This window comes from Heterocephalus glaber, unplaced genomic scaffold, assembly GCF_053883595.1.
Source record: "Heterocephalus glaber isolate CG9 unplaced genomic scaffold, H.glaber_assembly_v1.0 deba00000281, whole genome shotgun sequence".
Taxonomy (NCBI): Eukaryota; Metazoa; Chordata; class Mammalia; order Rodentia; family Bathyergidae; genus Heterocephalus; species Heterocephalus glaber.
The window spans coordinates 9,497,763-9,525,642 of record NW_028258139.1 but is presented as its reverse complement, the minus strand read 5'-3'; the positions used below and the strand labels follow the sequence as shown (position 1 = coordinate 9,525,642).

The following is a 27,880-nucleotide window of genomic DNA, read 5'->3' as shown; positions in this document are numbered from 1 at the left end:
TTTTTCTTTCACCTGCATTTGATTACAAAATCCTGTCGACCCTTGGTGGGGGGAAAAAAATCCTGTCAGGAATGGTGGTGTACCCCTGTAATCCTGGTACTCCCAGAGAGGCTGAGGTAGGAAAGTTTGAGGCTAGCCTGGGCAACTTTTGGGACCCTGTCTGAAATGAAAGGAAAACAAGTTTTTCATCACATAACCTCATCTCTTCTTCCTGGGACTAGATCAGTTGGGGCTCTTCTCATCCTCCTTTTTCTAACAATTTGCCCTGCAGACCACATCCAGATTAATCTTCCAGGGTTTTTTTTTTTTTTTTTTTTTTTGGTACCAAGGATCGAACTTGGGACCTTGTGCTTGCAAGGCAGGTGGCGGAACCACTGAGCTAAATCTCTGGCCCCCAGGTTGTTTTTTTTTATCCCTTATTTCCAGAGTCAGAGGTCTTTGGGAGCTCTTTAGTACCTAAACAGTTTGCAAGTAATCCAGCAGCAGCAGAAAATGGTGATTTCATCACCTCTGATGCCTTGGAGCGGTAATCTGAAGTAGCTCAGACCAGTGCTCTTGGATGAACTCTCCTGTTTTACTTTTAAAATTCATGCAAATATTTAATCAGAAATATCTTCACCATTAAAAAGCACCAACAACAAAAATAAAAAAGGGCAGAGTGAAACTGACTTTTTCAGGAAGCCTGTGCCATTTTATTCATCTGTTTCTGTATCCTGCCCACACTATCCTGAACCCAGGGAACACTCAAGCCCAGTTGGAAAACCTTTACCTCAGTGATGAAATCTAGACAAGCTGGGCTGGAAGCAGAGACTGTCAGTGGTCTGTCAGGAACCTGCTTTTCTAGATTTCTTCTCTGCATGGCCATGCTTGTCCAGTGTACTAGCCTCCTAGAACATAACACGGTGGGAAGCTATCCAGCTGTTATTAGTGCTGGGAACTGTTTATATCGTATTTTCTTTCTTTCTTTTCTTTTCTTTCCTTCCTTCCTTCCTTCCAGGGATCAAACTTGGGTCCTTGTGCTTTCGAGGCGTGCGGCGGAACCACTGAGCTAAATCCCCAGCCCTATATCGTATTTTCTTATGGAAGACGACCCATGTAACTTCTGAATCTTTTTTTTTCTTTTTAAAATTTGGAGCCAGCTTTTGTAAATCATATTTTTGTAGATTTACACATTTTTTGGTATAACTGATATTTCCCAGTTGACCTAATATTGTATAGTAGCAGTCATATCTGAGGGAAGGAGCTATTTTCGTTTTTTTTCTGTTCCACTGCATTAAAAATTGAGAGGAGGTCCCACCGCCTGCCCCACACTCGCAAGGACCCGTCAATCCCCAGTACCCAAAAAAAATTGAGAGGAGGGCTGGGGATTTACCTCAGTGGCACCACGCCTGCCTTGCAAGTGCAAGGTCCTGAGTTCGATCCCCAGTATTGCCAAAAAAAAAAAAAAAAAAGCAGTTGAGAGGAATAGTGTGGTTGCAGCAAAACAGCAGTACAGACAGACCTGCTAGCCTTTGGAGTCTTCCAGGGTAAATTGCTTGGCCAACTAAAAGTGTTATATAGTTGGTTTCAGGTTCCTCACCATTACATCTAGTTCAGTTGATTTATACTTTACAGCCTAAATTGCCATAGAATATGCCTTTGGGATTAAATTAGTTTATACCAAGTTAGAAAGCATCAGCTGCTCAAGTCAGGGGTACCTTCTAGGGTCCAGTGTGCTTTTTTATCTTCCTGTATTCTAAACCCACACTCCAGGCATTCTCTCTGGACAGCAGCTGGGGAGAGCCCTTCCCAAGAGCCTGTTTTGCATCTCCTTTGTGCAAGTGCAGTTCTGGTCCCATACAGAAACCGGATCTCTTTGACCCACATACTACTTTGTAGTTGGTCCTGAGCAAATTAGGAAGATTTGTTTAACTCTTCGAAAGCAAATAAGAAAAACATGACTTTTTTCATTAGTCATTTTTTTCCTCCTTAAATGAATTCAGAGAAACTGTTTTGATCAAATGGCAGTAATGCAAATGTATGATCTTGATCCTTACTTGGAAAATGAAGAAAATTTTTTTTCTCCTTGTCAGCTACCATTTTGTAAACAGCAAAGGAAATTTCTACAGGGAATAAGGCCAAGTTCATAAAAAAGAAAGTACCTGTATTATTTAAGAAGAGGTATGTTGAGTGATTGAAAAAAAGTTGAGTGATTGTGGTTATTTTAAAGTAATTTAATAATACTCTGTGTCATGTGATTGTCTTTAGTCTGGAATTTATTTCTTGTGTATTAGGCAGGCAGGATTTTAAAAAGTGAGCAGTTTTGGACACTCCTAGAATGTGTGCTAAGAGCCCTCTGTCTGCTCCTGGGGACCCAGTACCTAGGAGAGATGAGAGTTCCCCTTGCTCAGCTTCCCCGAGCTCCTCACAGGCAGCCACTGCACAACTGGACTGGAAAGGTTTATTCCTTAGGGTAGAGGAGGTGGGAGGGTATCAAGCAGCCTTTTCCCTAAAGAGCTGTGACGCCAGCTTCAAGGGGGGCAAATCCTGTTACTCCCTTCAGCTACTCTGAAGCTGCAGAAAGGCTGTAGGAGTGGTCTGCCGTTTGTCAGCCAATCTACTGCCTTTTCAGCTGTTTGCTTTCCCTTTCCTCTTATGTCCCTGAGCATCTTGGCAAAGTTCAGATTTCTCTCCTCACAGTTCAGTGCTCACAGTGAAAGGGAAATACAAAGAGGAGAGAAAGTGAGAAGAAAAAAAGGTTGTGGTGGAGATCTTTGGGAGGGTCCCTTGTTGCCTTAGTCTAAGACTTAAGCTTTGAGTTGAAACCCTGAGTAGTAAAGCTTTGAATAACCTGGATTTCCAAGCAGTTCTTTGCAGTTGGGGGGTGGGGGTTGTGAACATGGTAGGCCATATATGAAGAAAATTTTAATTTCTGTTCAGAAACTTGTGAATTTTGAAATGGACACCTGTGTCTCTTTGTTCTTCTTTTTCCACATGTCACTGTAAGATAGATGAAATACATATAATATAAACATTTACAGCATTTACCATGTGCCAGCAACAGCATCGCCCCACAATAACCCTTGTAGGTAATAATTGGTAACAAAAATAATTGGTAATAATAATAATTGTTATTTTAAATTGTGGTAACAAAAATTTAAACCATTAAATGAATGGTTTTCACATAAATCTTTCTAAAGTATATACTTCAGTAGTGCTTTACCTCTGCCCCCTCCCCCTCATCCTTCTCTCTCTACCCCTTCTCACCCAGCAGTGTTTTACCACAGAGCCCCCTTTAAAAATTTTTATTGTAGTGCTGGGGATTTAGCTCAGTGGTTCCACCATCTGCCTCGCAAGCACAAGGTCCCAACTTTGATCCCCAGTACCAAAAAAAAAATTTTTTTTTGTTTTTAAATTCTAGAACAAGGTCTCACTAAGTTGTCCAGGCTAGCCTTGATTTTGGTGATGATCCTCTTGCCTCAGCCTTGCCATTAGCCATTTTTAAATACCCATTTCAATAATATTAAGCATATTCACATTATTGAGAAACACATCTCCAGAACTTCATTTTGCACATCTGAATGGGCAGGTTTTTTTTTTTTTTTGAACAGATTAAAAATGCTTCTCTGTTTCTTTTCCTCCTTGCTATGTTCCTGCAACATTTTTATTGTACATATATTTCAGGTGGTAAACACTGAGACAATAGACCTGGCTTGTCCTTTAGTACCAACTGCTGGGGTTCACAGGAAAGGGAAAAGCAGCTTTGCTTTCAGGGGTTCACTGCTTATTTTTGGTCCTCATCTTTGCTAATTTCTGTATGTTAAAAGACTTTGCTGAACTGGAGAGGGAATGTTCATGCTAACTCAGTCACCTCACAAATAAGCATTGGGCTTGCCTACTTCTTGGTGGCATTTTCAGGTAACTTCTGATACATTAAACATAATAGCATAGAGTTATACTTAAAAAGCAATTTCATGTATCCAACTCATTTTTTTACTGCCTTTGAGTTATTTACTGTATCAGAGGGATGAGAGAGTGTTTTAAATGAGAGGCAGAGAAAGGGGATTGGAATATGCTTACAAATGATGCAGATAAGAGTTGCTCACAGAGGCACTCACCTATTAGTCCCAGCTACTTGGGAGGCCAAGGTGGGAGGATTTCTTGAGCCAGGAATTTCAAGGCCAACCGAGGCAACATTGTGAGATCCTTTCTCTAATTAAAAGAAAAAGCTGCTGTATAAATGATACAGAGTTCCAGTTCAGGCCCATTTGCTTATCATTGGAAAGGTTGCTCCAGCATAGCATCCCTGACAGTCTGCCCTTCTATGTAACAACCTTCCCCACTTGCTAACTCGCTAGATCATGATTTTGCTAGAAAGAGCAAACCTAGGTTCACTGAGCAGTCTCTTTCCAATCCCCTTTAACCCGCTACCACAGGTGGGTTGAAGAACAAGATCATTTAAATTGCTTTTTAGCTTAGAAACAGCCCAAGTGCCCATCAACTGGAAACTGAATAAAGAAAATGTTTTTTATAAAGTGGAGTACTACTCAGCCATAAAGAACGAGAAACTAGAGACATTTATAGCTAAATGGATACATATTGAGGCCATACTCTTTAAGTGAAATAAATAGGACACACATATAAATACCGAATAGTTTCTCTAATGTGAGAAACTGAAAGTGTAAATAAGGATTAAAGTGATTAAAACAAATAATTGATAATTTGAAATAGGAAGAAAAGGTTCAAAGAGTTAGGGGAAGTGGGAGGGGAAGGGGAAAGGAAAGAAGGGAAAGGAAGAATTATGAGAAAAGGGAGGGCCGGGGATTTGGCTCAGTGGTTTTGCCGCCTGCTGCGCAAGCGCAAGGACCCAAGTTTGATCCCTGGTACAAAAAAAAAAAGGAGAGAGAAAAGGGAAAGTAAAAATTATGAGAAAAGGACAAAATGGAAACAAAAGTCTTTGTAAATAGGGAAGGGTGGAGAGGGTGAAGGGAGCACAGGGAATGGGGAAAAAAATAAGAACCAAGATACATCATGTACAGGTACAAGGACCCAATGATAAATGTAAAATGCATTGTATGTCTAAAATGTACCAATAAAAGAATTTAAGGAAAAATAATAATAAATTGCTTTTTAATTAAATAGGGATGTTACATCCTAGTTTTTGCTAATAAGGTCAAGGACACTAGAATCAGCAGTGATGTCTTATTACTAAAGCAGACAGAAAACGCAGCACTTTTTCTCATTTTAAACTCAAGGTTCCTAGATTTTTAGTCATAATCCTTAGTTCATGACAGTCTCATCATTGATCTCTGAATACTTTCCTGTATCCATTTGTCTTTTTGTAGTGCTGGGGTTGGAAACCAAGGCCCTTCCCAGTTAGCTATATCCCTGCCCCCTCCACCCCTTTTGGTAGAGGGGATCGAACTTGGGACTTTGCGCTTTCAAGGCAGGTGCCGGAATCACTGAGCTAAATCCCTGGCCCCCTCCGTGCCCCTTTTTTAAAAAAAATTATTATTATTATTTTTTGAAACAGGGTCTTGCTGAACCATCCAAGCTGGACTTGAATTCCCAATCTTAATGCCTTACCTCCAGCCCCTGCTGAGTGCCAGGGTTACTGGTGTGTGTCAGCAAGCCCAACCTGTTTCTTTTCTTTTTTTGGTACCGGGGATCGAACTTAGGACTTTGAGCTGTTCATTTTTAAAAGTAATATCATTATCTGTGAAAATAGTTTCCAAATAGCACCTATACTTTCATTAGTATTGATCTTTGTATTTCTCTGCCTCTTAAGTCTCTTGTGCCCTGTCACTGGTAAGAACTTTTATAAATACAAGTATGGACTTTAAAGTTGCCCCAGACTTATTGAAGAAGATACAAATTGGACATGGTAGGTACATGGCCCATAATCCCAGCACTCTGAGAGACTGAGGCAGGAGGGTCACATATTTGAGCTCAGTCTGGGCAACTTAATGACTTAGTGAGACCCTGTCTCAAAATGTTTAAAAAAGGGCCCAGGATTTAGCTCAGTGGTTCTGCCGCCTCCCTCACAAGTACAAGGTCCCGAGTTCGATCCCCAGTACCAAAAGAAAAAGATTAAAAAATTATTTTTTCCTGCAGTGCTGGGTTAGGAACCCAGGGCTTAGAATATACTAAACAGGAACTGTACCACTGAACCACATGTCTAACCATAAAATTTTATTTTTATTTGACACATAATAATTGTACAAATTCATGAGGCACAGCCTGATGGGGTTTTTTTGGTACCAGGGATCGAACTTGGGTCCTTGCATTTGCGAGGCAGGCGGCGGAACCACTGAGCTAAATCCCCGGCCCAAACAGTGTGCTCCTATGCCAGTGGTAGCCTCATGCATCTCGTGGTTTGTTTTTTTTTTTTTTTGGTACCAGGGATTGAACTCGGGTCCTTGCGCTTGCTCAGCAGGCGACGAAACCACTGAGGTAAATCCCCGGCCCTCAGCTTGATGTTTTGATGCATGTATAGACATTATGTAATGATCACTCAGTGTGATTACCATATCCATCACCTCGAACATTTATCATTTCTCTGTGGTGAAACAGTTAAAATTCAGTTGTTTCAGGACTGGTTGCACTGACGGCTGTTTTTCATTTAAGGCAGACTATAAATTTGTCCTTCCTCCACTGCCCACATCCATGCAGGGGATTGAACTGGGAACCTTCTACATGCTAACACATGCTCTTACCACTGAGGTACTTACTCCCCCAAACTCCCTTCTAGTGTGTGTGTGCTCCCCCCCCTCTTGTTTTTTTTGGGGGTGCATTTTGTGTAGTTTTTTTTGAGAGTCTTGCCATGTAGTTCATGCTGGCATGTTGAACTCACTGCGTAGTCTAGGCTGGCCTTGAGCTTGTGGTTATTCCCCTGCCTCAGCCTCCAGAGTACTGGGATTACAGGCGTACACTACCACACCTAGCACTTGTAGCTATTTTAAAGTAGACATTATTGTTGACTGTAGTCACCCTATGGTGTAATAGAGCACCTGAACTTACTCCCTTATTTATCTTTAGCTAATTTTGTGCCTGTTGACCAACTTCTCCCAACACACCCCACCCCATCCTCTGGTAACTACTATTCTACTGTCTACTAATTTGATTTCTGCTGCCATAGATTAGAAAAATGTCGCTATTTTTTAACTCAAGTTTTGTAAATAAAATATGGAAAGGAGATTTAATTCAGTCTTTATGTCAGAAATTAAGTGCATTTGCAAATTCTCATATTGTAATGTATTAGAGGACAGTAGTATTATGAAGTTGTGTTCTTTTTTGCTCATTGTATTTGTTTCTTTTGTTCATTAAATCAGCATTTGTCCTTCTTCAACATGTCTTCAAGTCCCTTCTCTATTCCTACAGTTCCTGCTAAGCGGCAGAGTCTGACATAGCCTCTAGGTACACTTCTCAATCTACATGTGCGTAAGCATGTGGAGAGGGGAGTCTTGTTAGCAGATCCCTGTCTGCACAAATCTTTTGTGGGCCTGAGGTGCTCCAACCACCTCCAGGTGATGCTGTTGTTGCCACATGGTGCCTATCACTGATGCCTTGCAGTTATCCACATACTGCTGTCACATGGCATGCCTGCCACTGGTACCTTTCCGGTCATGTGCACACCACTGTCACCCGTGGTGCCACCTCTGACACCTTCCTGGTTATCTGCACACTGCCCTCACATGTAGTGCCCACTTGTGACACCTTCCAGGTCATTGTGTATACCACCCTTCAGACTGCTTTCCCGAGTCACGTCCCTCTCCTCCTTCACACTCAGTTGCATAGAGGAGTGAAGTCCACACTGTTGGGTATGGTTTTCAGAGAAGTTCCTCAAGAAATAGATGGAGCCTGCCAAAGTCCTCATCAGACTCTGTCATGGTACTATCTACACTTTGCAGGAGCCCCTGGCACTTCCCACTCATGCCATGCTCTTCACACTGTCTGGTTCTCCTGTCCTGTCCTGTTCAAGGCTTTGTACAAATCTTCACCTCCCTGGGCAGGACTTACTCCACATCTTCCTGAGTTTCCCTGGTGCTCCCATATTACTTGATTTGTTTTTGTTTGTTTGTTTTTGGTACCTGGAATCGAACTAAGGACCTTTCACTTTCGAGGCAGGTTGGCGGAACCACTGAGCTAAATCCCCGGCCCCCATATATTCTTACTATTTACCACAGAAGAGGCATTCTCTAAATGGGTGCATCCTGTCACACATTCTCACAGTCCCCTCCTCAATAATGCCTGCCCAGTTCCTACCTCTGTCTTCAAATGTGACCTTTATTATTATCTAATCTGTCTTAGCATGCATCACTCTCATCACATCACCTGCAGAATAGTTGAACCAAACCTAGTATTTGTCCTCTTGGTGTCTATGTGCCTGTTGCTCCCTATAAATGGCTCTGCATTCACCGACTGTTCTGCTACCTCAAGTGCCACCACCTTCATGAAATCATTCAGGCTTTCTACAGCCCAAAGCAGTTTTTTCTTTCTCAACTCATAAGAGTACCAATAGCACCTTTTCTGTTCTTAGTGGTACTAATGACTTTGTTTTTATTTTCTGTACCATCTTTTCTAACCCTAAACTGCACAGTGCTTAGGAAGTACAGTACCGTATTATCTTAAATATCTGCTAATGAATGAGTTCTGACTAAAAATCAGATCCTTGTTATCTCTGATTAGTAGGGTTCCTTATGTTTCTAGATAACAAATGTAGAAAAGAATTCCACAGGAATTGATATGGTAATATTTTTAAAAACAATTAGTGTGTATGTATTAGCAATTCCCAAGTTTATGTTTATGCTAAGTGGAATATTTTTAGTTTGAGCCTTGGCTTTGGATTTTGAGTGTCATCAGGACTTTCAAGGCAGTATAGGGGCACCTTCCTCTTCAATTGAACCATTAGTACCCATTGTACACTTGGCAATTCACCTTTTTTTTTTTGAGACAGGGTCTTGCTATGTAGTTCAGGCTGTCCTTGAATTCACCACAGTCCTGTCTCAGCCTCCTCAGCCTCTGCCGTGCTCGAATTACAGGTGCCTACCACCATGCATGACTTTTTTTTTTTTTTTTTTTGAGAAGGAAAGGTTTATTTTGTCTCACAGTTTCTAGAGGTTTAAGAAATTGTTGGCTGGCTCCAGGGCAGAAGTGGCACGGTAGAAGAGCCTGCTGTAGGGCCGGGGATTTAGCTCAGTGGTTTCGCTGCCTGCTGCACAAGCGCAAGGACCCAAGTTCAATCCCCAGTACCAGAAAACAAAACAAAACAAGAAGAGTCTGCTGTGCAGGAAACCTGCTCATGTCTGGCATCTGGGAAGCAGAGGGGAAGGGAGACGCTGGGAGAAGGAGATGAATACAGCTGTGCAGGTCGTGCCCCTGTGACCTGCCTCTTCTCACCCCACCCCACCTCCCAACGCCAAAAAGTGGCCATTGTTTGTCCTTTGAAGTTTTAAGAATGAAAATCTTCAAACTTGGGATTTTTCCGATATTAAGGGTTGAATTTAGGGCCTTTGCCTTAAGCTACACCCCCAACACCTTTTTTATTTTTTATTTGAGATGCTTGATTAGTTCCCAGGCTGGGCCTTAGCCCCCAGAGTGCTGGGATGACAAGTGTGCATCACCATGCCAAAATTTAGGAGTTTTAAACAAATAATAAATAGAACAATTATAGTAGTTTACATAACAACTTTATTTCTATTCTAGAAACAGAATATCCTCAGTGTACAGTACCATATTATTGGTGTTGAGATCAGAAGTTGATCTCCTGCACATTTCATACTTTCAGAATCACTAATAAACTAAGTGTGGTGGTACCTGTAATACCAGCACTTGGGAAACTGAGGCAGGAGAATCACTGGAAGTTTGAGGCCCACCTGGGCTCCATAGTGAGTTCAAGACCAGCCTGGACTACATAGCAAGATGCTGTCCCGAAAATTAAAAAAAAAACAAAAAAAACTACTGATGAGATTATCAAAAGTTTTATTTTTCTGTGGATTAATAGATGTGGTAATGAACTGAGCAACTGTAAGCAGACTATAGGTATGTGATTTACATGCAAAGAGGGACAACATCTTGGGTAGAAGGATGCAGTCAAACTTTAGGTTAAGAGTTGATGACTTACATACATCACATCAGAAATAATGTTTATGGGGGTTGGGGATGTAGCTCAGTGATTCCGCCGCCTGCCTCAAAAGCACAAGGATGCAAGTTCGATCCCTGTTACCAAAAACAAAACAAAAAAAATGTTTATATATGGAAATTGAGAAGAGAAAGAGGATCCACCAAAATTTGCCTCTGCCACTTTCGTTCCAGTGGCCCACCTCAGCTAATCTTACTGAGAATACTGTGCTGAGGCAAGCTAAGTCTTCAGCAGTATCTACCTGAACCCTAAGGAAAGCATAGGCATCTCACCTAGGATTAGACCATTAACAGACATTACCTCATTTCTCTCCAGATGATATAAGATTAATTTTGGTTCTAGTAATTTCCTCTCATCAGTTGTGTAGGTGTAAGGTCCTCAAAATAGAAATTACCATATTGCTTTTACCAATGCTATTTAGTTCTTTAAATATATTGCAAGTGGTTTAATCTATTGAAACTATTGAGTGAATGAAAAGTACTTTATAGTCAGTTACATGATGCCCTTATATTCTCTTTTGCCACTAAAATAGAATGCAGTACAGCATATTTATATCAGTTAACCTCTTTGATTATGCATTTGGCATTAATTTATAAATAAAGTAATGTGCATATTGCCTATGCAGATAAATACAGATAAAAGAATCTGGCCTGGTAAGGAACAAGGAGAAAAATGAACCCCAAGGAAAACTAAAAACCTAAACTTTTGTTCCTCTTCTAGCACCAATGTGGGAGGAAGACAGAGCTGATCATGGATCATTATGTTACATGGGGCCTGTGTCTTGGTAGTGGTCGGGAGGGACAGATGAATTTTAAGAAATACCTGTGTCTGATCTCTCGATCTCTCTCTTGCCTCCCCTCTTTCAGGAGTTAGAGGCAGCTCTCCACAGAGACGATGTGGAGTTTATCAGTGACCTGATTGCCTGCCTGCTTCAGGGCTGCTATCAACGAAGAGATATCACGTGAGTAATCCTGGTCTTTCTAAGTATTTCTTGCCCAGGGAACCAATTAACCAGTCATAGTGATGTTTCCTGTCTTTTGTAAGGATCCAGAACCCATCATTAGCCAGTATAGAACAGTGTAGACCAAATATATAAAAATGGAGTTTTGAGCCCTGTGCTCATTCTGTTTAATAATCTTTGACTTTATTTTACTTCCACAAATCTGTATCATTTACTGTTAGTTATGCCTGCTACCATATCCCTGTGTAGAATTTCTTCCTTTTGTGCATTGGTACAGTATTCTTGCTTTAGTAACATTGTTAAAAATACTGCTTAAAAAATTAAAACTAGCTTTTATGACATTGTTTTACTGTATCACTGATACATGCAGGTCTTCTGTTGTTCACTGGTAGTAATAGCATAATTAACTTGAGCCTCTGGGCTCCCTTACACCATAACTGCCAAGTAAACAGCTCTCTAGTGCCTTTAGATATGTAGAGATTTGGAGCAAATGTTATCTGTGCAGGCAAATGAAAGAGCTTCCTGATAACATCTGTTCCCTTATTTTTGTTTGATTTTGAGATAGGATCTCCCTGTGTGGAACTCTTGAGCTCAAGTGATCTTCCTGCCTCAGCCTCTTGGGTAGCTTGGACTACAGCCATGCCACCACACCCCACTAATACCCATTTTCCTTGCTAGTTTTCTATGCAGAACAAAACTACACAGGGCAAACTCATAAAAAGGCCAGACACAATGGAGTTCTCATTCTCTGGGCCCTCTGATGCCATGTAAGGATTGGAGTTATTATGGCTTATGTTTCAGACTGTTAAAGAAGGCGTCTTGCCAGGTGCAGTGGCACATGCCTGTAACCCTCAGCTGCTTTAAGAGGCTGAAGTAAAGGATTGTTAAGTTCAAGGCCAGCCAGGGCAATTGAAAAAATCTCCATCTCAAAATTTTAAAAGGGCAGGGTATGTAGCTTAGTAGTAGAGTTCTTGCCTGACATGTACAAAACCCTGGATTCAATTCTCAGTACTAGGCAGGAAGGAAAGAGAGAGGGAAGAAAAAAGAAAATGGAGAGAGGAATCCAGTCTTTTAGGGCTGGGAACCTAGACTTGCTGTTAACGTATGGTAAATTTTCCACAAGATGAGAAAAACATAAACTAAATATGGTTCTCTCAGGGTGGAGATCTGCACTCTCTAGGTGAGATTTAATGCTACTGGATGATTACACCTGCTAAGCAGAAAGATTGACTTCAGGGTTGAGTCCAAGCAGTAGCAGTGATTCCTGATTTTAGGGAACATCAGAATCACCCAAAGGACTTTTTAATAGCATTGCTGAGCTCAACTCCCATCTATCTCATTGAGTTAGGTATAGATTTGCCTGAGATTTTGCATGCCAAACAAGATGGAGTTGATGCTGAGCCGGTGATTTAGCTCAGTGGCAACACGCCTGCTTCACAAGCATAAGGTCCTGAGTTTGATCCGAAGTACTGAAAAAAGAAAAAAAAAGAAGATAGAGTTGATGCTGCTGTTCCTGGCACAAGGCCATGCTTGAAGCACTGAATTTGAGATCCTCCTGCCTCATCTTCCCAGAGTGCTGTCCTTATACCACCATGCCCAGCCTTGTTTTGTTTTATCTTGGTTGGTTGTTTGGTTGGTTTGTAGCTTTTTTGTGTGTTTTTGTTTTTTGGTACGGGGGATTGAACTTGGGTCCTTGCGCTTGTGCAGCACGCAGCGAAACCACTGAGCTAAATCCCTGGCCCTTGTAGCTTTTTTTTGAGACAGGATCTTGTATGTATTCCAGGCTGGCTTTGAACTCACTAGCCAAGGTTGGCCTTGAATTCATGGTGATCCTCCCGTTTGAACCTCTTGAGTACTGGTATTACAGGCATGCACTACCATGCCTAGTTTATAAATCTGAGTAATGGACACCTGGGTTCTTGTTGTGTTTCATTTTTTGAGATTATTTCTCCATTTTATCCTGTAGTACAGGATTTAGATACAGAGATTTGATGTGCCAGTAACATACCTTTGCAACACATTATAGTTATTCTCCTTGGAATTTACTTCAGCCAGGTGATTTTATGGGCCTATCTCAATAGAAGTTCTTTTTTTTTTTTGATACTGGGAATCAAACTCAGGACCTTGTGCTTGCAAGGCAGGCGCCGGAACCACTGAGCCAAATCCCCAGCCCATGAATAGAAATTCTTTGGGGATTTAAAATGAGCTAGTTGCTCTTTCAGCACCCTGCATCCTCCTTACTCCCCATTGGAATGTAGTCTAGCATTATTGAGCACTGGATAGAAAAATCAGGAATTTATGGCTTGCTCCTAGCTAGCTGTCAGAGGGAAGATAAGGATTGAATCAAATTACTCATTTGAGCAGTGGTACATTTAAGGAGTGTAAAAATATCCTCCATTAAATATGTTAATATTTGCCACTGATTTATTTTCTTCTATCACTTGGTCTGTAGTACAGTAGAATGCTTTTTATATAACACACTAATATGTGATTCACCGTGGGCTTTGCTTGCTTTCTTTTGGTTTCATTTTAAGTGGAAATTCATCATGTTGTAAATTAAATTTTTTCAGATTCCCTTATTGAGGTCACTTAAAAATAAAAATATTTAGGGCCGGGGATTTAGCTCAGTGGTTCTGCCGCCTGCCTCACAACTGCAAGGACCCAAGTTCGATCCCTGGTACCAAACAAACAAAAATAATCAAAAAGAGAATATGTTTAGCTTTAAAAAACTGCCACTCTATTTTCCAGAGCATTTATAACATTTATATTCCCACTAACAAATAAGAATAGTTCATTTTTTGCTAATGTTTATTGTTTATAATTTTACTGATTATGTTTAAGGTTGTAATTCATTGTGGATTTAATTTGTATTTTCCTCATGAATGTTAATATTGAGCATTTATTTGTCTAGCAGTTATTCATGTATCTTTGTGAAATGTTCAAGTCTTTTGCTTATTTGTTTTAAATTAGGGGTATTTTTCTATTTAAAATGAGTTGTTTGAATTCTTTATTCTGAGTACAGGCCCCTTCTCAGATACAGCATCTAACATCTTGTGAGTGTTCTCTTCTAGTGTGTGGCTTGCCTCTCAGTTTGTTTGTGTGTTTTGAAGAATGAAAAGTTTTAGTTTAGTTGAAGTCCATCTTATCAAAATTTTATGGTGGTTTTCTTCCTCCCCCCCCCCCCCCAAGTAATCAGCATCACAGAAGTTTTTTGGTTCAGAAGTTTCAGAGATGCTGCCCTTTAGGGTTGGCATCATGATGCCTTTGGGTTAGCATTGTGTGTGGTGTGAGGGGTGCCAGTGCTCTGCGTTTCCAGCAGGTGACGTCTGTGTTGTCCACTTTGAATTGTTGGGTCTGTGTGTCTTATCCTTCTGTCGTGTGTCTTGTATTGGACAGGGTACAGCTACCAGTTTTGTTTGCTTTTTTGTTGTTTTGTCTGTTATAAATCCTTTGCATTTCCATATGAAATTTTTTTTTTTGGTACCAGGGATTGAACTCAGGACCATGCATTTGTGAGACAGGCGCTGAAACCACTAAGCTGAATCCCTGGCCCTTCATATGAATTTTTAAATCAGCTTGTTAATTTCTGTCCCCCAAAGAATTTGCTAGAGAGAATGATTAACTTAAATAATGACTTTTCTAATTCTTGAGTGTGATAAAAATCTATCCATTTGACAATCTTTCATTTTAGCAGTATTTAATATATACTGGATGTAAGTTTTATTTTTTAAATAATATTGTCTGGGCCGGGGATTTAGCTCAGTGGTTTTGCCACCTGCTGCACAAGCGCAAGAACCTGAGTTCGATCCCCGGTACCAAAAAAATATATATATTGTCTGTAGAATTTGTATTTGCTAGCTATTGCTATTTCATATAAAATATAATTATTTTCATATACATATTGAACTTATTCTCACAATCTTGGTAATTTTTTTTTAATTGTGCTGCTTTTTCCTGAGCATATTTTATGAATTTTGCAGATCAAAAGTTTTGTTTCTTTCATTCTTCTGATTTTAGTATATGTGTTGCCAAAGCAAGCACTCTTCCATTATTCTATACTGATACTTTGTGCTTTTTTCCTTACTGTACTGGCTTTTAGTATAGTATTGTTCCTGATATTAGCAGGTGGTATTTTTGAAGATTTCTATGTACCTGTTTATAAGAGTTATTGGTCTGTAGTTTTATTTTATAAATCCTTGTTATAGTTTGATATAAGGGTCTGGAAACACCCCCCCCTTTTTTTTTTTCCTTGATAACTTGCATAATTTCTTTTCTTGCACATTTGAATGGATTCACCATTAAAAGCCTTTGGGTTTGTAGTTTTATTTGTGGCAAGTTTTATATTACTGATTTACTCTCTTGAATAGATTAAAGCCATTTAGCTGTTTTGTGTTTTAAATAATTTTTCGTGTGCAGCATTTTTTCAATTGATTTGTCTGTTTTATAAGTTTTATTTCCAAAATCCTATTCCTAATGTCCTTATCCTTTTTTTTTTTTTTTTTTTTTTAATTTGAGACAAGGTCTTACTGTGTAGTTTAAGCTGGATTCAGGCTGATGGGAATCTTGCTACCTCAGCCTCCTGAGGGCTGTGATTACAGGCATGCACCTCTTTGCCTGGCTGTTCTAATCTTTTTAATGTTTGTATGATTTGGACTCCTGATACTTGTTTGTCTCTTCCACTTTGTTCTTCCCACAGACTTACCAGTTTTTTAAATGTTTAGTAAAGAAGCAACCTTTTACCTTATTTTTATATATATAAGTCCTGGTTGGGGATTTAGCTCAGTGGTTCTGCTGCCTGCCTTGCAAATGCAAGGTCTTAAGTTCGATCCCCAGTACCAAAAAAAAAAATCCCAGTTCTTTGAAAATAAGACCTGAGTTCTATTCTCAGTACTGCCCCCCCCCCCCGCCCCATACACATTTTAAAAATATATTTGTATCAGTGGGCTGGGGATTTAGCTCAGTGGTTCCACTGCCTACCTCAAAAGCACAAGGTCCCAAGTTCAATCTCCCGTACCCCCCCAATATATATTTATATATATATATTTTATACACGCTCTCACTGATATTTTAATTTTTTGAAGTGTAATGAGACTCATTTTATTTCCAGCATATGTTTTATCTTGGTGAACTTTTCCTGTGCACTTAAAAATAGTGTACTATTTTGTAAAGCTCAGTTCAGGTTGGTAGTATTGTTGAGATGTGACCTTGCTGATTCTTTTGTGTACTTGGTCAATTAGTAAAGGAGAAAGTGAGCCTAAAGTCTCTCTGGCTGTGATTCTGAATTTGTCTCCTTAGTTTTGCCAAATTTTTTTAATGAGCTCAATAGCAGTTTATTAATCATTACATTCGTAGCCTGAATGACAACATCTCAAGCCAGATAGGGCCATGTGAAGCCAGTACCCCAGAGAGTTAACACTTCAGGGCTAGAATATAAGCTTTGTAGAATCAAGAGGGAGAAGAGGCCTCGATTCCCATAAGAGAATAGGATTGGCTTGTTTGACTAACACTAAAGACTAGCAGGGAACTGAAATCCACTATAAAATGATAAATAAAAATTGTTCTGGTTCTCTTAATAAGGGTTTGCTTGGCTAAGAAAACTTATCCACAATTTTGCCATATTTTGTTTCATGTGTTTTGATAGCCTATTATTAAATGACTGTGTATACTTTGGTTATCTGTTCTTGGTGAATTTGTTTTGTTTTGTTTTGAGACAGGGTCTCACTTTGTAGTTCAGGGGCTGGCCTTGAACTCACTATGTAGCCCAGGCTGGCCTCCAACTCATGACGATCCGCCTGCCTCAGCCTGCAAGGGCTAGAATTATAGGCATGTGCCACCACGCCCAGCTGTCAATTTATTATTATATAATACTATTTTCAAATTTGTTTTGTCCCACGTTAATATAACTATTCATTCTTTGTGGAGGGTAAATGGAGTGTTGCTATGTTGCCCAGCTTGACCCAGAACTGTGGAGGTCAAATGATGTTCCTAGTTTGGCCTCCCAAATAGCTGGGACTATACATCCCTGTGAACGTCCCCATCTTAATGGAGTCAGTTATCTTCTGGTGTGTTTTTTGGTTTTGTTTTTTAAGTATTGGGGATCTATCAAACCCAGGGTCTCAAGTGCACAAGTGTTCCTAAGAACTAAGCTGCAACCTAGCACCTGTTCATCCTTATGATGTTCACACTGCTTGGGATGTAATTTTCTATCCTTTTAATCATTTTATTTTTATGTAGATAGCCTATAGTTGGTTTCTGTCTTTTCATTGGGATTAGTCCATTTTTGTGTAGTATGGTTTTTGCTATAGTCATTTTTCCACTTCTTTTGGGTTTGAGTGTAAAGTCCACTGGTTTTGAATATAGTCATCAAATTGTATCACTCTGAACTCTAATAATTACAGAACTTTTTATCATACACATTAGCAGTCATTCCTTGTTTACCCTAACCTCCAATCCCCAGTATTGCTGTTCTACTTGCTATCTCTATTTGACTATTCTGAGTACTTCTTACAAATTGAATCAGGCTGTATATTATACATTTTTTGTGTATCTGGCTTCTTTTGGTTATCATAATATTTTCAAATTTCTTCAGTGCTGTACTGTGAATCATTACTTCATTCCTTTTAAAGGTCAAATAATACTCTGTGTGGATATGCATTATATTTATTCATCAATTCAGGAACATTTGCAGTTTCTATTTTTTTGACTATTGTGAATTATGCTGCTTTGAACATTTGTGTGTAAGGTTTTTTTTATTTTTTTGGTACCGGGGATTGAACTCAGAACCTTGCACTTGTGAGGCAGGCGGGGAACCACTGAGCTAAATCCCCGGCCCTGTGTGCAAGTTTTTTGTGTCAGTTTATGTATGTTTACATTTCTCTTGGGTGTAAACCTACTAGTGGAATGGCTGGATCGGATGGTAACTTTAAATTTTTGAGCAGTTTGCCAAAATTTCTTGGGTACCTGTATTGTTTTTCATTTGCACCAGCAATATGTAAGGGTTTCAGTTTCTTCACATCCTGTTTAGCGTTTTTCTTTATAATATTTGTCATCCTAAGGGTATGAAGTAGCATCAGGCTGTGGTTTTCACTTACATTTCCCAAATGACTATTGAGTATCTTTCCATGTGCTTCCTTATGGTATCTGTTCCCATTTATCCTTTAATGCTTTCTTTCAGGGTAAATGATTCTTTTTAAGTGTATCACTTTATTTCTTCTATAGGTTTTTTTTTTAATTCATGAATGTGTGTTGATGGTTAGAAAGCTGATATACACCCTTAAAATATCAAAAGCTATTGAGAATTGTTATTGTTCTTCTTCAAACTTAAGCCTGATCGTACTTTAGACATTTTACTTTACAAAAATAGTATCTAGGGTCCCACCTGGCTTCCATTAAAAATGGCCTTTATCATTTTAAAGATTGTTACATGTTCATTTTTCTTTGTTACCCAATTTAAACACATGTAGAATCTATATTATATATATATATGTTTCTCTGCTAAAATATAGATTTTCTCTTGACTTTGCCTTAGTCATATATTCCTGTAGTTTGAAGTAGCCATGGGTTTGAATGTATCTTGGCTTTCCTGTTGATTTTGGTTATGTGGATATAGTAGCTACTACAGAATGCTAGTGAAAAGCTGTTATTTTAACTTTTTCGCCTTGGTCATTTTAATCTTCAAAAATAAATCCTGTATCATTTATTTATGCATGATGCTGTGTATCAAACCCAGGGCATCATACATACTAAGGATGTGCTTTACCTTGAAATTAACAACCTCTAGCCCATCAAGTTTCTTACAATCTTTGTACTTAGCATTTTATGGTAAGAATCTTCATCTCAATCTAATATTCATGTTTGATATGGTTTAATTGTGTGTACATGTATTTTATTTGCTTTACAAATGATTGTAGCAAAAATATATATATAATTTCATTTTTAACATAGCCTCCATTCTGCACCAAGTATGATGTTGTACCTTAATTGCTCTTTTGTAAGAGGACTTCTCTGGGTGCCCTTTTGTGTCTCTTAACATACACCTCAAAGACCTCGAGTCTTTTTCTGTCTGTAATCTGCCAAAACAGGTTGTAGATATGAAAAGGAGTTGCCCTTCCTGGTTACACATTCTGCCAGTTCCAGTCAAAAGAGACTCGAGTTAAAACACAGCACTCAGGTCGTGCCATCCTTGGGCTTGCCAGTGGACACCCATTCTGGAGGAACGCTCTGCTGGGATTCTGAGAGATGCTAACTCTGGGTGGGAGTTGGGAAGATGGATGACTCATCTTTACTTTTATTATCTCTTTGTCTTGATCTCTCTGTTATAAGGAACAGGGAGGTAATTAGAAGCTGGTCTCATCTCTTTCCTCACATAATGCTAAGTAAAAGCCAATGAATGGCCTTTCCTGCTCTTCTGAAGGATGGAAAATAAATGAGAAAAATGGATAGTTTAAGAGCATTTAGAACTTTTATCATACAACAGGGAAAGTAGATTTTTCCCTGCTCAGAACTTTTAGATGATTTGATCTTTATATCATATTCAAATGAAATATTTCATTATAATTTAGGTTTTTGAGACAGTCTCACTTTGTATGTAGCCCAGCCTGGCCTTGGACTCATGGTGATCCTCCTGCCACAGCCTCCTGAGTGGTGGAATTACAGGTATATGCCACCACTTCCCGCTCAGGATAATTCTTACCTCACTTAAGTATGAGGTATTGAAGTCATCGGGAGAGAACTGCACTGAGCTGAATGGATGAGTAAGTCAGTGAATGTACCAGATAATACAAACTCCATAACTGAAGACTGGAAATTTAAAAAGCATTTTTAAAAAACAGATGTGTATATCAGTTTTAACTTGACTGGATTAAGAGACTCCTGGAAAGGGCTGGGGATTTAGCTCAGTGGTTCTGCTGCCTGCTTGCAACTGCAAGGTCCTGAGTTCCATCCCCAGTACCAAAAAAAAAAACCCTCAGGAAGAGACCTCCTGGAAAGGTGATTGAGTTCCACGGGCATGGTAGTCATCAATGAGTGAGCCCACGGATGCTCCTAAATAAATACGCTTTTGGAGCTGGGTCACTGTGGGCATGCCTTTGGAATATACCACTGGGTCTTTCAATGGTGCTATTCCCTCCTTTCTGCTTCCTGGACACTATGAAGTAAATGAGCAGCTTCGCTCTACCACCCTCTTCCCACCACGATTTTTGTCTTGGAGCCAGCCAGCTGTGGGCTGAAATCTCTGAAACTTTAATAAGTTATGGGTGTCAGGTTATCTTTTTCCAGCGTTGAGAAAGCTAATACAGTACAGTTAAGAACCACTGAGTAGGGCCAGGGATATTTAGCTCAGTGGTACTGCCACCTGCCTCAGAAATGCAAGGTCCAAGTTCAATCCCCGGTACCAAAAAAAAAAAAAAGAACCACTGAGTAGAAAGGATTAACCTGATTTTTAGCTTCCTGAAATCTTTTCTCTTTTTTTGGTACCAGGGATCGAATTCAGGACCTTTCACTTGTGAGGCAGGCACAGGAACCACTGAGCTAAATCCCTGGCCCTCCTGAAATCTTTTCATTTGAAATTAGTCAGTACATTTCCTTTCAAAAGTTTAAGGCATGCCTTGGGCTACATAGTAGTTCGAGGCCACCCTGAACTATATAGCAGGACCCTGTCTCAGTCCCTCACTAAAATAACCAAGGTTTCCCCTGCTTCATTTTTTGATGTTTAAAAGAGATACAGCCAGGCTAGGGTTTTAGCTCAGTGGTTCCGTTGTCTGCCTCGCAAGCACAAGGTCCAGAGTTCGATCCCTGGTGCCACAAAAAAAAAAAAAAAAAGGTATAGCCAAATGCAGTAGTATATGCCTCTAATAACAGCACTCTGGGAGGCCAAGGCAGGGAAATCACAAGGTCAAGCCCATCCTGGATGATTTAGCGAAACACACACACAAAAAAGGTATAGGGCCGGGGATTTAGCTCAGTGGTTTCACCACCTGCTGCGCAAGCGCAAGGACCCGAGTTCGATCTCTGATACCAAGAAAAAAAAAAAGGTATAAATTTATATGAGAAATCTTATTGTAAGTGCAAAGAACTGAATTTGTGTTGCATGGTAAGCCCTTAAGTACATTTTGGTTAAGGTGGTATGGGGATGCTTTAAAAACCTTTTGAGCAAAAACACTATGATTGAAACTGGATAATAGTGCTGTTGGAAAAGAATGTCAAGTGCAAAATTCTTTAAGTAGGGGCTTCCAGACAGGTTGTAGGCATGGAGAACAGCACTGTTCATACAGTTTACCCAGCTAGCATGCTTGCGCTTGCTCCCCTGCTCCCTAGAGTCAGGGAGGTCACCAGCCTGTCCTCCACAGCAGCCTTCAGGGAAGCTGCCATTCTGGTGATGTGATCTCCATGTCACAGATTCAATATTATATTTTTCTGCAGGAAAAACCAGCCTTATTGTTTGGGGAACCTAGTAGACATTTGTATTTTGTCTGTTTTTTTGCAGTGCTAGGTATGCAACTCAGAGCTTCTCACATACCACTGAGCTGTACCCTCAGCCCTAAAAATTTTTTTGTTTTTTGTGGTTTTTTGGTACCAGTGATCGAACTCAGGACCTTGCGCTTTTGAGGCGGGCAGCAGAACCACTGAGCTAAATCCCCGGCCCTAGAAATTCTTGAAAGCACATGGAATATAAAGAGATCCAAGGGGGATCCTGTCTTCTTCACACTTTTAGCAGCTCAGAAACAGCTTTTAAAAAACAACATTCTGGGCCGGGGATTTAGCTCAGTGGTTTTGCCACCTACCTTGCAAGCGCAAGGGCCAGAGTTCAATCCCCGGTACCAAAAAAAAAAAAAAAAAATTCTCAAAAAACAACCTTCTTGGGCCGGGGATTTAGCTCACTGATGCCGCTGCTTGTCTCACAAGTGCAAGGTCCCAAGTTCGATCCCTGGTACAAAAAAAAAAAAAAAAAAAACCTTTTTTTCCAAGTTGAACACAGCCACACTTGTCTGACTTTTTATAACCAGTTTGAACTCTTTGCCCAGCTCCTCATTCCTGAAGAGACTGTGGTGGCTTCCCAGGCACCAGAGAGGTGCAGCCAGTTCATTACTTGAAGGTTTTCAAGCAGGTGCTAAAACACCAGTGCTCATGCTTTGAACGTGCATGTTGTTGTCAAGTCAAATTCGAGAGAGCCTTGATGTTTAGAATTATTAATGTTACATCTTACTAGATAGTATACTCACCTTTTTCCAGTGTGAAACGATAATTCTTTTTTTTTTTTTTGGTACCAGGGATTGAACTCGGGTCCTTGTGCTTGCACAGCAGGCGACAAAACCACTGAGCTAAATCCCTGGCCCAGTTCTTTTTTTTTTTGTACCAGGGATCAAACCCAGGACTTTGCGCTTGTAAGGCAGGCATGGTGCCACTGAGCTGCATCCCTGGCCCGACTGAGGTGATAGTTCTTGTAGTGGAAAGGAGTTGTTTCTCTCTTTATAAAAGCAAAATGTCTTCATTATTTGCCAAAATATCCTTAGTTTTTCATGAACATTTTAAAACTTTATATACACAACTTCATTCATTCATTCGAGACAGGGTCTCACTATGTAGCCGCGCTGGCCTCAGACTCTGGGGACCCTTCTCCCAAGTGCTGGATTTTAGGTGTGCACCACCACACCTGGCTAACTCCCCTAGATTTTAAGTCAATTTGGTGCATACTTCTTTTTTAAATAATTCTGACAGTTCCTTTAATCTTTGCTTATTAATAAGAAATAAAATTTCTCATCAACCCTAAGTAAATTTTATCTAGTTTTTTCAACAGTAGAGATCAAGAATGACCATCTAACAAATAGTTTATTACATGCAAGGTACATTTAAGCTCTAATCAAAATCCAGTTATAAGATTGCCAAAGTCTACCAAGAAAAAAATCTAAGTTGCCATCATAATTAAATATTTTCTGTATAGAACCTGTTTTCAAATTTTATATATTTATATATTCAGGCATGGAGGCACACACCTGTAGTTAGAGCTACTCATGAGGTTGAGGTAGCAATATGGCTTGAGCCCCAGGAGTTTGAGACCAATCTGACCAACATATAGTGAGACCTCATTTTGAATACAATATTGTTCCATGTTAGAGTAGCTCCTTCTGTTCTGGAGTTTTCTACCTTTGCATCTTAGCCTGAAATATAAAGTTAGGTAACTATGATTTTGTGTGTGTACCATCTAAGCCATGGACTCAGTTTTGAACTGGGTGTCTATATGAACTGCATAGTCGTTTTAGTATGAGCAAAAGATGAGACTCTTGTCTCACTTCATAATTTATGCTGCTGATTATTGAAGTTTTCACCTATTTGGCCAGGGTATGCTGTGTTTAAAATAAAGCACCCTGGGCTGGGGATTTAGCTCAGTGGTTTGGCCACCTGCTGCGCAAGTGCAAGGACCCCAGTTCAATCCCCAGTACCAAAAAAAATAATAATAATAAAATAAAGCAACCTATCCTGCATAAACTTTTAATATATTTATCTTCTTTGGAATTTGACAAAATAGAATGCCCGGATAGTCTTAACACACAAAGCTTCAATGAAGGGCTTGGAGATCCTCTATCTCTGTGTTTCATAAGTTCATCAGCTTTCAGACCATTTTCATTTCATATTCATGAGCTTTTGTGTTTGGGACTTGTACTAGGCCTCAGACGTTCCACAGCTATCTGGAAGACATCATCAACTACCGCTGGGAGTTGGAGGAAGGGAAGCCCAACCCTCTGAGAGAAGCCAGTTTCCAGGACCTGCCCCTGCGCACGCGGGTGGAGATCCTGCACCGCCTCTGTGACTACCGTCTGGATGCAGATGATGTCTTCGACCTTCTCAAGGTGTTTCACTGTGGCCCTTTCTCTAGAGCAGTCTAAAGCCAGCAGTCAGGGATGTGGTCAGAATGGGAAATCCAAAGAAATTGAGAAAGCCCAGAGTTTGCCTTATGTGGCTGGTCTTTGGGTTCTTAATTGATAGTGATGCCATGTACAACCATGACCAGGGAGGCAAGGGAATACAAGACATGCAACACTGGGTTTGGTGGCGCATGCCTCTAATCCCAGCATTCGGGAAGCTGAGGCAGGAGGATTGCCTAGAGTTTAAGGCCAGCCTGGACTACATGGCAAGACCCTATTTCAAATTGAAAAGACAAGCATGTGCATGGCAATGTGTTATGTGTTTTTGGGTTTTTTTTTGTTTTGGGGGAGTTTTTTTGGTACCGGGGATCGAACTCAGGGCCTTGTGCTTGCGAGGCAGGCAGTGGAACCACTGAGCTAAATCCCCGGCCCAAATGGCAATGTGTTATTTCGGTTTAATTTCTGGTTGGTTTTGTGTATCCTTCCATCCCCTTGGTCCCAGCAGACAGGAACACGCAGAGATGCCTAGTCATTCTCCCGTCAACACATAAAACTGCAGCTTAATAAGCCACTGAATTGTATTTCCCAAGGTGTAAATTTGATTGAGTATAGCTAAAATATTTGTTGAAAACTCCACAGATTTGAAACCATATATGCTAATAAAGTTAATCTTCTATATATATATTTCACAAAATGTTGATCAAAGATATGGAAATCTCTTTCTTCCCTCATTCTGTTACCTGTTTTAGAAGCATATTGCAGAAAAAGGATATATGTTTGTGTTTTCATGAACAGGAAGGTCAGATTCTAATCCTTTTCAATCATAAATGGTTAAATGTGTTATGACTTCTCAGTCCAGCTCTGCACATAGATGCATTGTATAATTCAGTGTAGTCTTTGCTAAAGACTTCAGCCCAGTGGGAAGGCCAATACAGATCAGGTCCGGGGGTAAATTGAAAGTTGTAATGTTGAATCTCTGCAATTACTGGAATAAAAGGTTGCTGTGAGTTATGATAGAGCAAAATAGAGGGCCACACAAGACAAAGTCTTCCCAACATCTGATTCTACTTGGTTGTAATTGTCCTCTCTTTCATATATAACACATGTAAAATAGCTCTATACCAAATATGTAAAATGTACGTCAGAACTTTTGGTTTTTGTTTTTGGTGAAATGGAAACAGTAATGGAGTAGGGAACATTTGAAATATCTTCATATCTTGTTCTTCAAAGAAGGTAGCCCTTCCCATTCTGTCTGTTTTTCATATGCCCTAATCAGAAATTACATACTGGGGTATTTTAACCACTTACCAGTCCAATTATTTAAATACAGGATGGCCAAAAATTGCTTTTGTTGTTGTTGTTAATTTTTATAAGATAATGCAGTGGCACCTTGGTTCACGAACTTAATTCTCCCCACAATTCTGGTCACAAACCTAATTGGACAAGAACCAAATCAAATTTCTCCTTAAGGTCAACATTGAACCTAACCATTGGATTTGATTTGGTTCTTGTCCAACTTGGTTTGCAACCAGAATCATGGGAAGAAGTTCATCAACTGAGGTGCCACTGTATAACAAGAAATATAAAAACAATTTTATCAAATTTATTCAATAGAAGAATCAACTGGTTGAAATGACAGCTGCCCAAGCAACATTCAGGATAGTAAGTACATAAACTCACTGCCTGAGTGACTCTCGAGGCAAACTGTTAGGTGGTTAGAATATTAGGTGTGTCTGAGGATAAATTTTGAATTATTATTCTACTTTTTTCATGTTTTATTTTGTTTCTCATTTCCCAATCCCCTTTTTCCTACTGTACCCAGGGTCTGGATGCAGACAGTCTCCGTGTGGAACCTCTGGGTGAAGACAATTCCGGGGCCCTCTACTGGTATTTCTATGGAACGCGGATGTACAAAGAGGACCCTGTACAAGGAAAGTCCAATGGAGAGCTCTCCTTGAGCAGGTAGTCTGCAATGTCAGAGCTAATCGCTACTATATAAAATATCGTTAGAATTAAATGCATTAGAATCCTACAACACAATATGTATTTTTTTCTTAAGGAATTAACTGTGCTAGCATGCCTGCAAAGTAACAGCAAGGAGTTACAGTATTTCATACAAAAATTAAAAAGAATTATTCTGTGTAACCTTTGCCACAAGGCGAGGGTAAAAGATAAGTCTTTTTTTTTTTTTTTAATAGTCTCTTTTTTTATGAAATGTCAAGAGATTCCTGAGGTGTACCACAGATTATTTTATACACCTTTCCAGCAGCACAGTCATTGGTCTGTAGAACAGTTTGCATCTTTCATACTAAATCCTTAAGAACTTCTTTTTCCTACTAGAATTGATAATCTGCTTTATGAACCTTAGTATCCACCAGTTTAAAGCCAGAAAATCTTAAGTGATGCCAGAAACATAAACCTTGCTAGGTGCTTCCTAAGTGAGAAAGAGACCTCTTTGTCCTAAGTAGACATCCTAGAGTGATACTTATTTTGTTTTTTATACTTCCTTAGTGCTAGGACAGTGCTCATTATTTGCATGTTAGATCTTCCTTTTTTTTTTTCCTATTCTCAATTTAATATTATAAAATGTCAGTTTTCCTTGTTGGTACATTACATTCCTTGTTTATATACATTACCCTGCTCTTTTTGCATGCCTCTTACATTTAATCCTTTTTGGTAACTTCATGGCCAGAAACAGTATAATTACTAATATAAAAGTCATACGTAGGGCTGGCGATGTAGCTCAGCAGCACAGTGCCTGCCTGGCAAGTGCAAGGTCCTGAGTTTCATCCCCAGTACCAAAAAAAAAGTCATACGTAATTCATCAGTCCGTTGTAAGATTATTTCAGTTTAATAATACTATTTCTTAGGGAAAGTGAAGGACAAAAGAATGTCTCAAATGTTCCTGGAAAAACAGGAAAAAGAAGAGGAAGACCCCCAAAACGGAAGAAACTACAGGAGGAGATTGTAGCAAAGTAAGAAAACCTTGTTAATCTTGATCTCAGATCCTTATGCTGAAAGGGACCATAATTTCACCGTTCCTTTTGTGATTTTTCCCTTGTGACCTGGTAAGGATGTTCATATATTTCTTAAGCTGTGGGTACATGAGTCAGAGTCACTAGGAAGCGTTGGTTGTAAGATGTCTAACAAATTATCTACCATTCCTAGACTATTCTTTTATTGGTGATTGTTACATGGTTAATGAGCATTAAAGTGATCAAGACAGTGGTCAGCATTATAACAAAATGAAAACCGTGTTTGACCCATAGTAAATGTTCAGTAAACATGTTATACTTCATATTTTAAAATTTGTTAGACCTTACATATTTTTACAGGAAGGTGGAACAAGTTAATCCATTTATGCTGAAGATTGAAGTTTTTTGAATTTCTGCATGAAATTCATATATGTTACCTGGAAAGATTGAGGGAACAAGAATTGAAGAGCGGGCTAGGGATTTAGATTCAGCTCAGTGGTGTTGCCACACCTGCCTCACAAGTTCAAGGTCCTGAGTTCGATCTCTAGTACCCCCTCGCCCCCAAAAAAAGGAATTTGAAGAGAAAACATTTCATTATGTTCTGTTGTTATGGGCCTTCCAAAAATGGATCACTATGCATTTTATGTGGTAAAGTGTTAACTAAATAGCATTTTTGTAGAACTATTATGTTATGCCATATCTGAGTTTAGGTGTTCTTTCTTTCCTAAAGGAAAACTTTGTCATTAATCATGCCCAGACATGCTTTTTTTTGTGTAGAATGAAATTTCCTACCATAAGGAAAAGGTAACATCTTAAATATTTTCTTAATCTTCAGTTTTATATTTGGTTTTGGCAAAGCATTCTCTTGTATTGGGAAAACAGCAAAGAAATATTTCTAAGAAATCAGATCATCAGGGGTTTAGCTCATTGGTACAGGCACCTGCCTGGCAAGTGCAAGGTCCTG

General features: G+C 39.6%; 1 protein-coding gene across 5 annotated transcripts in view; it reads left to right on the top strand.

Moving 5' to 3' along the window:
- Cecr2 (CECR2 histone acetyl-lysine reader) overlaps positions 1–27,880 on the top strand; it is a 144,657-nt gene that overhangs the window by 84,120 nt on the left and 32,657 nt on the right. For all 5 annotated transcript variants that reach the window (XM_021249578.2, XM_013068852.3, XM_021249582.2 and 2 more), the window contains exons 2-5: positions 10,987–11,081; positions 23,743–23,926; positions 25,764–25,903; positions 26,812–26,916. In XM_021249578.2, the coding sequence (XP_021105237.1) occupies positions 10,987–11,081; positions 23,743–23,926; positions 25,764–25,903; positions 26,812–26,916 (524 nt within the window). The remainder of the gene's footprint in view (positions 1–10,986; positions 11,082–23,742; positions 23,927–25,763; positions 25,904–26,811; positions 26,917–27,880) is intronic.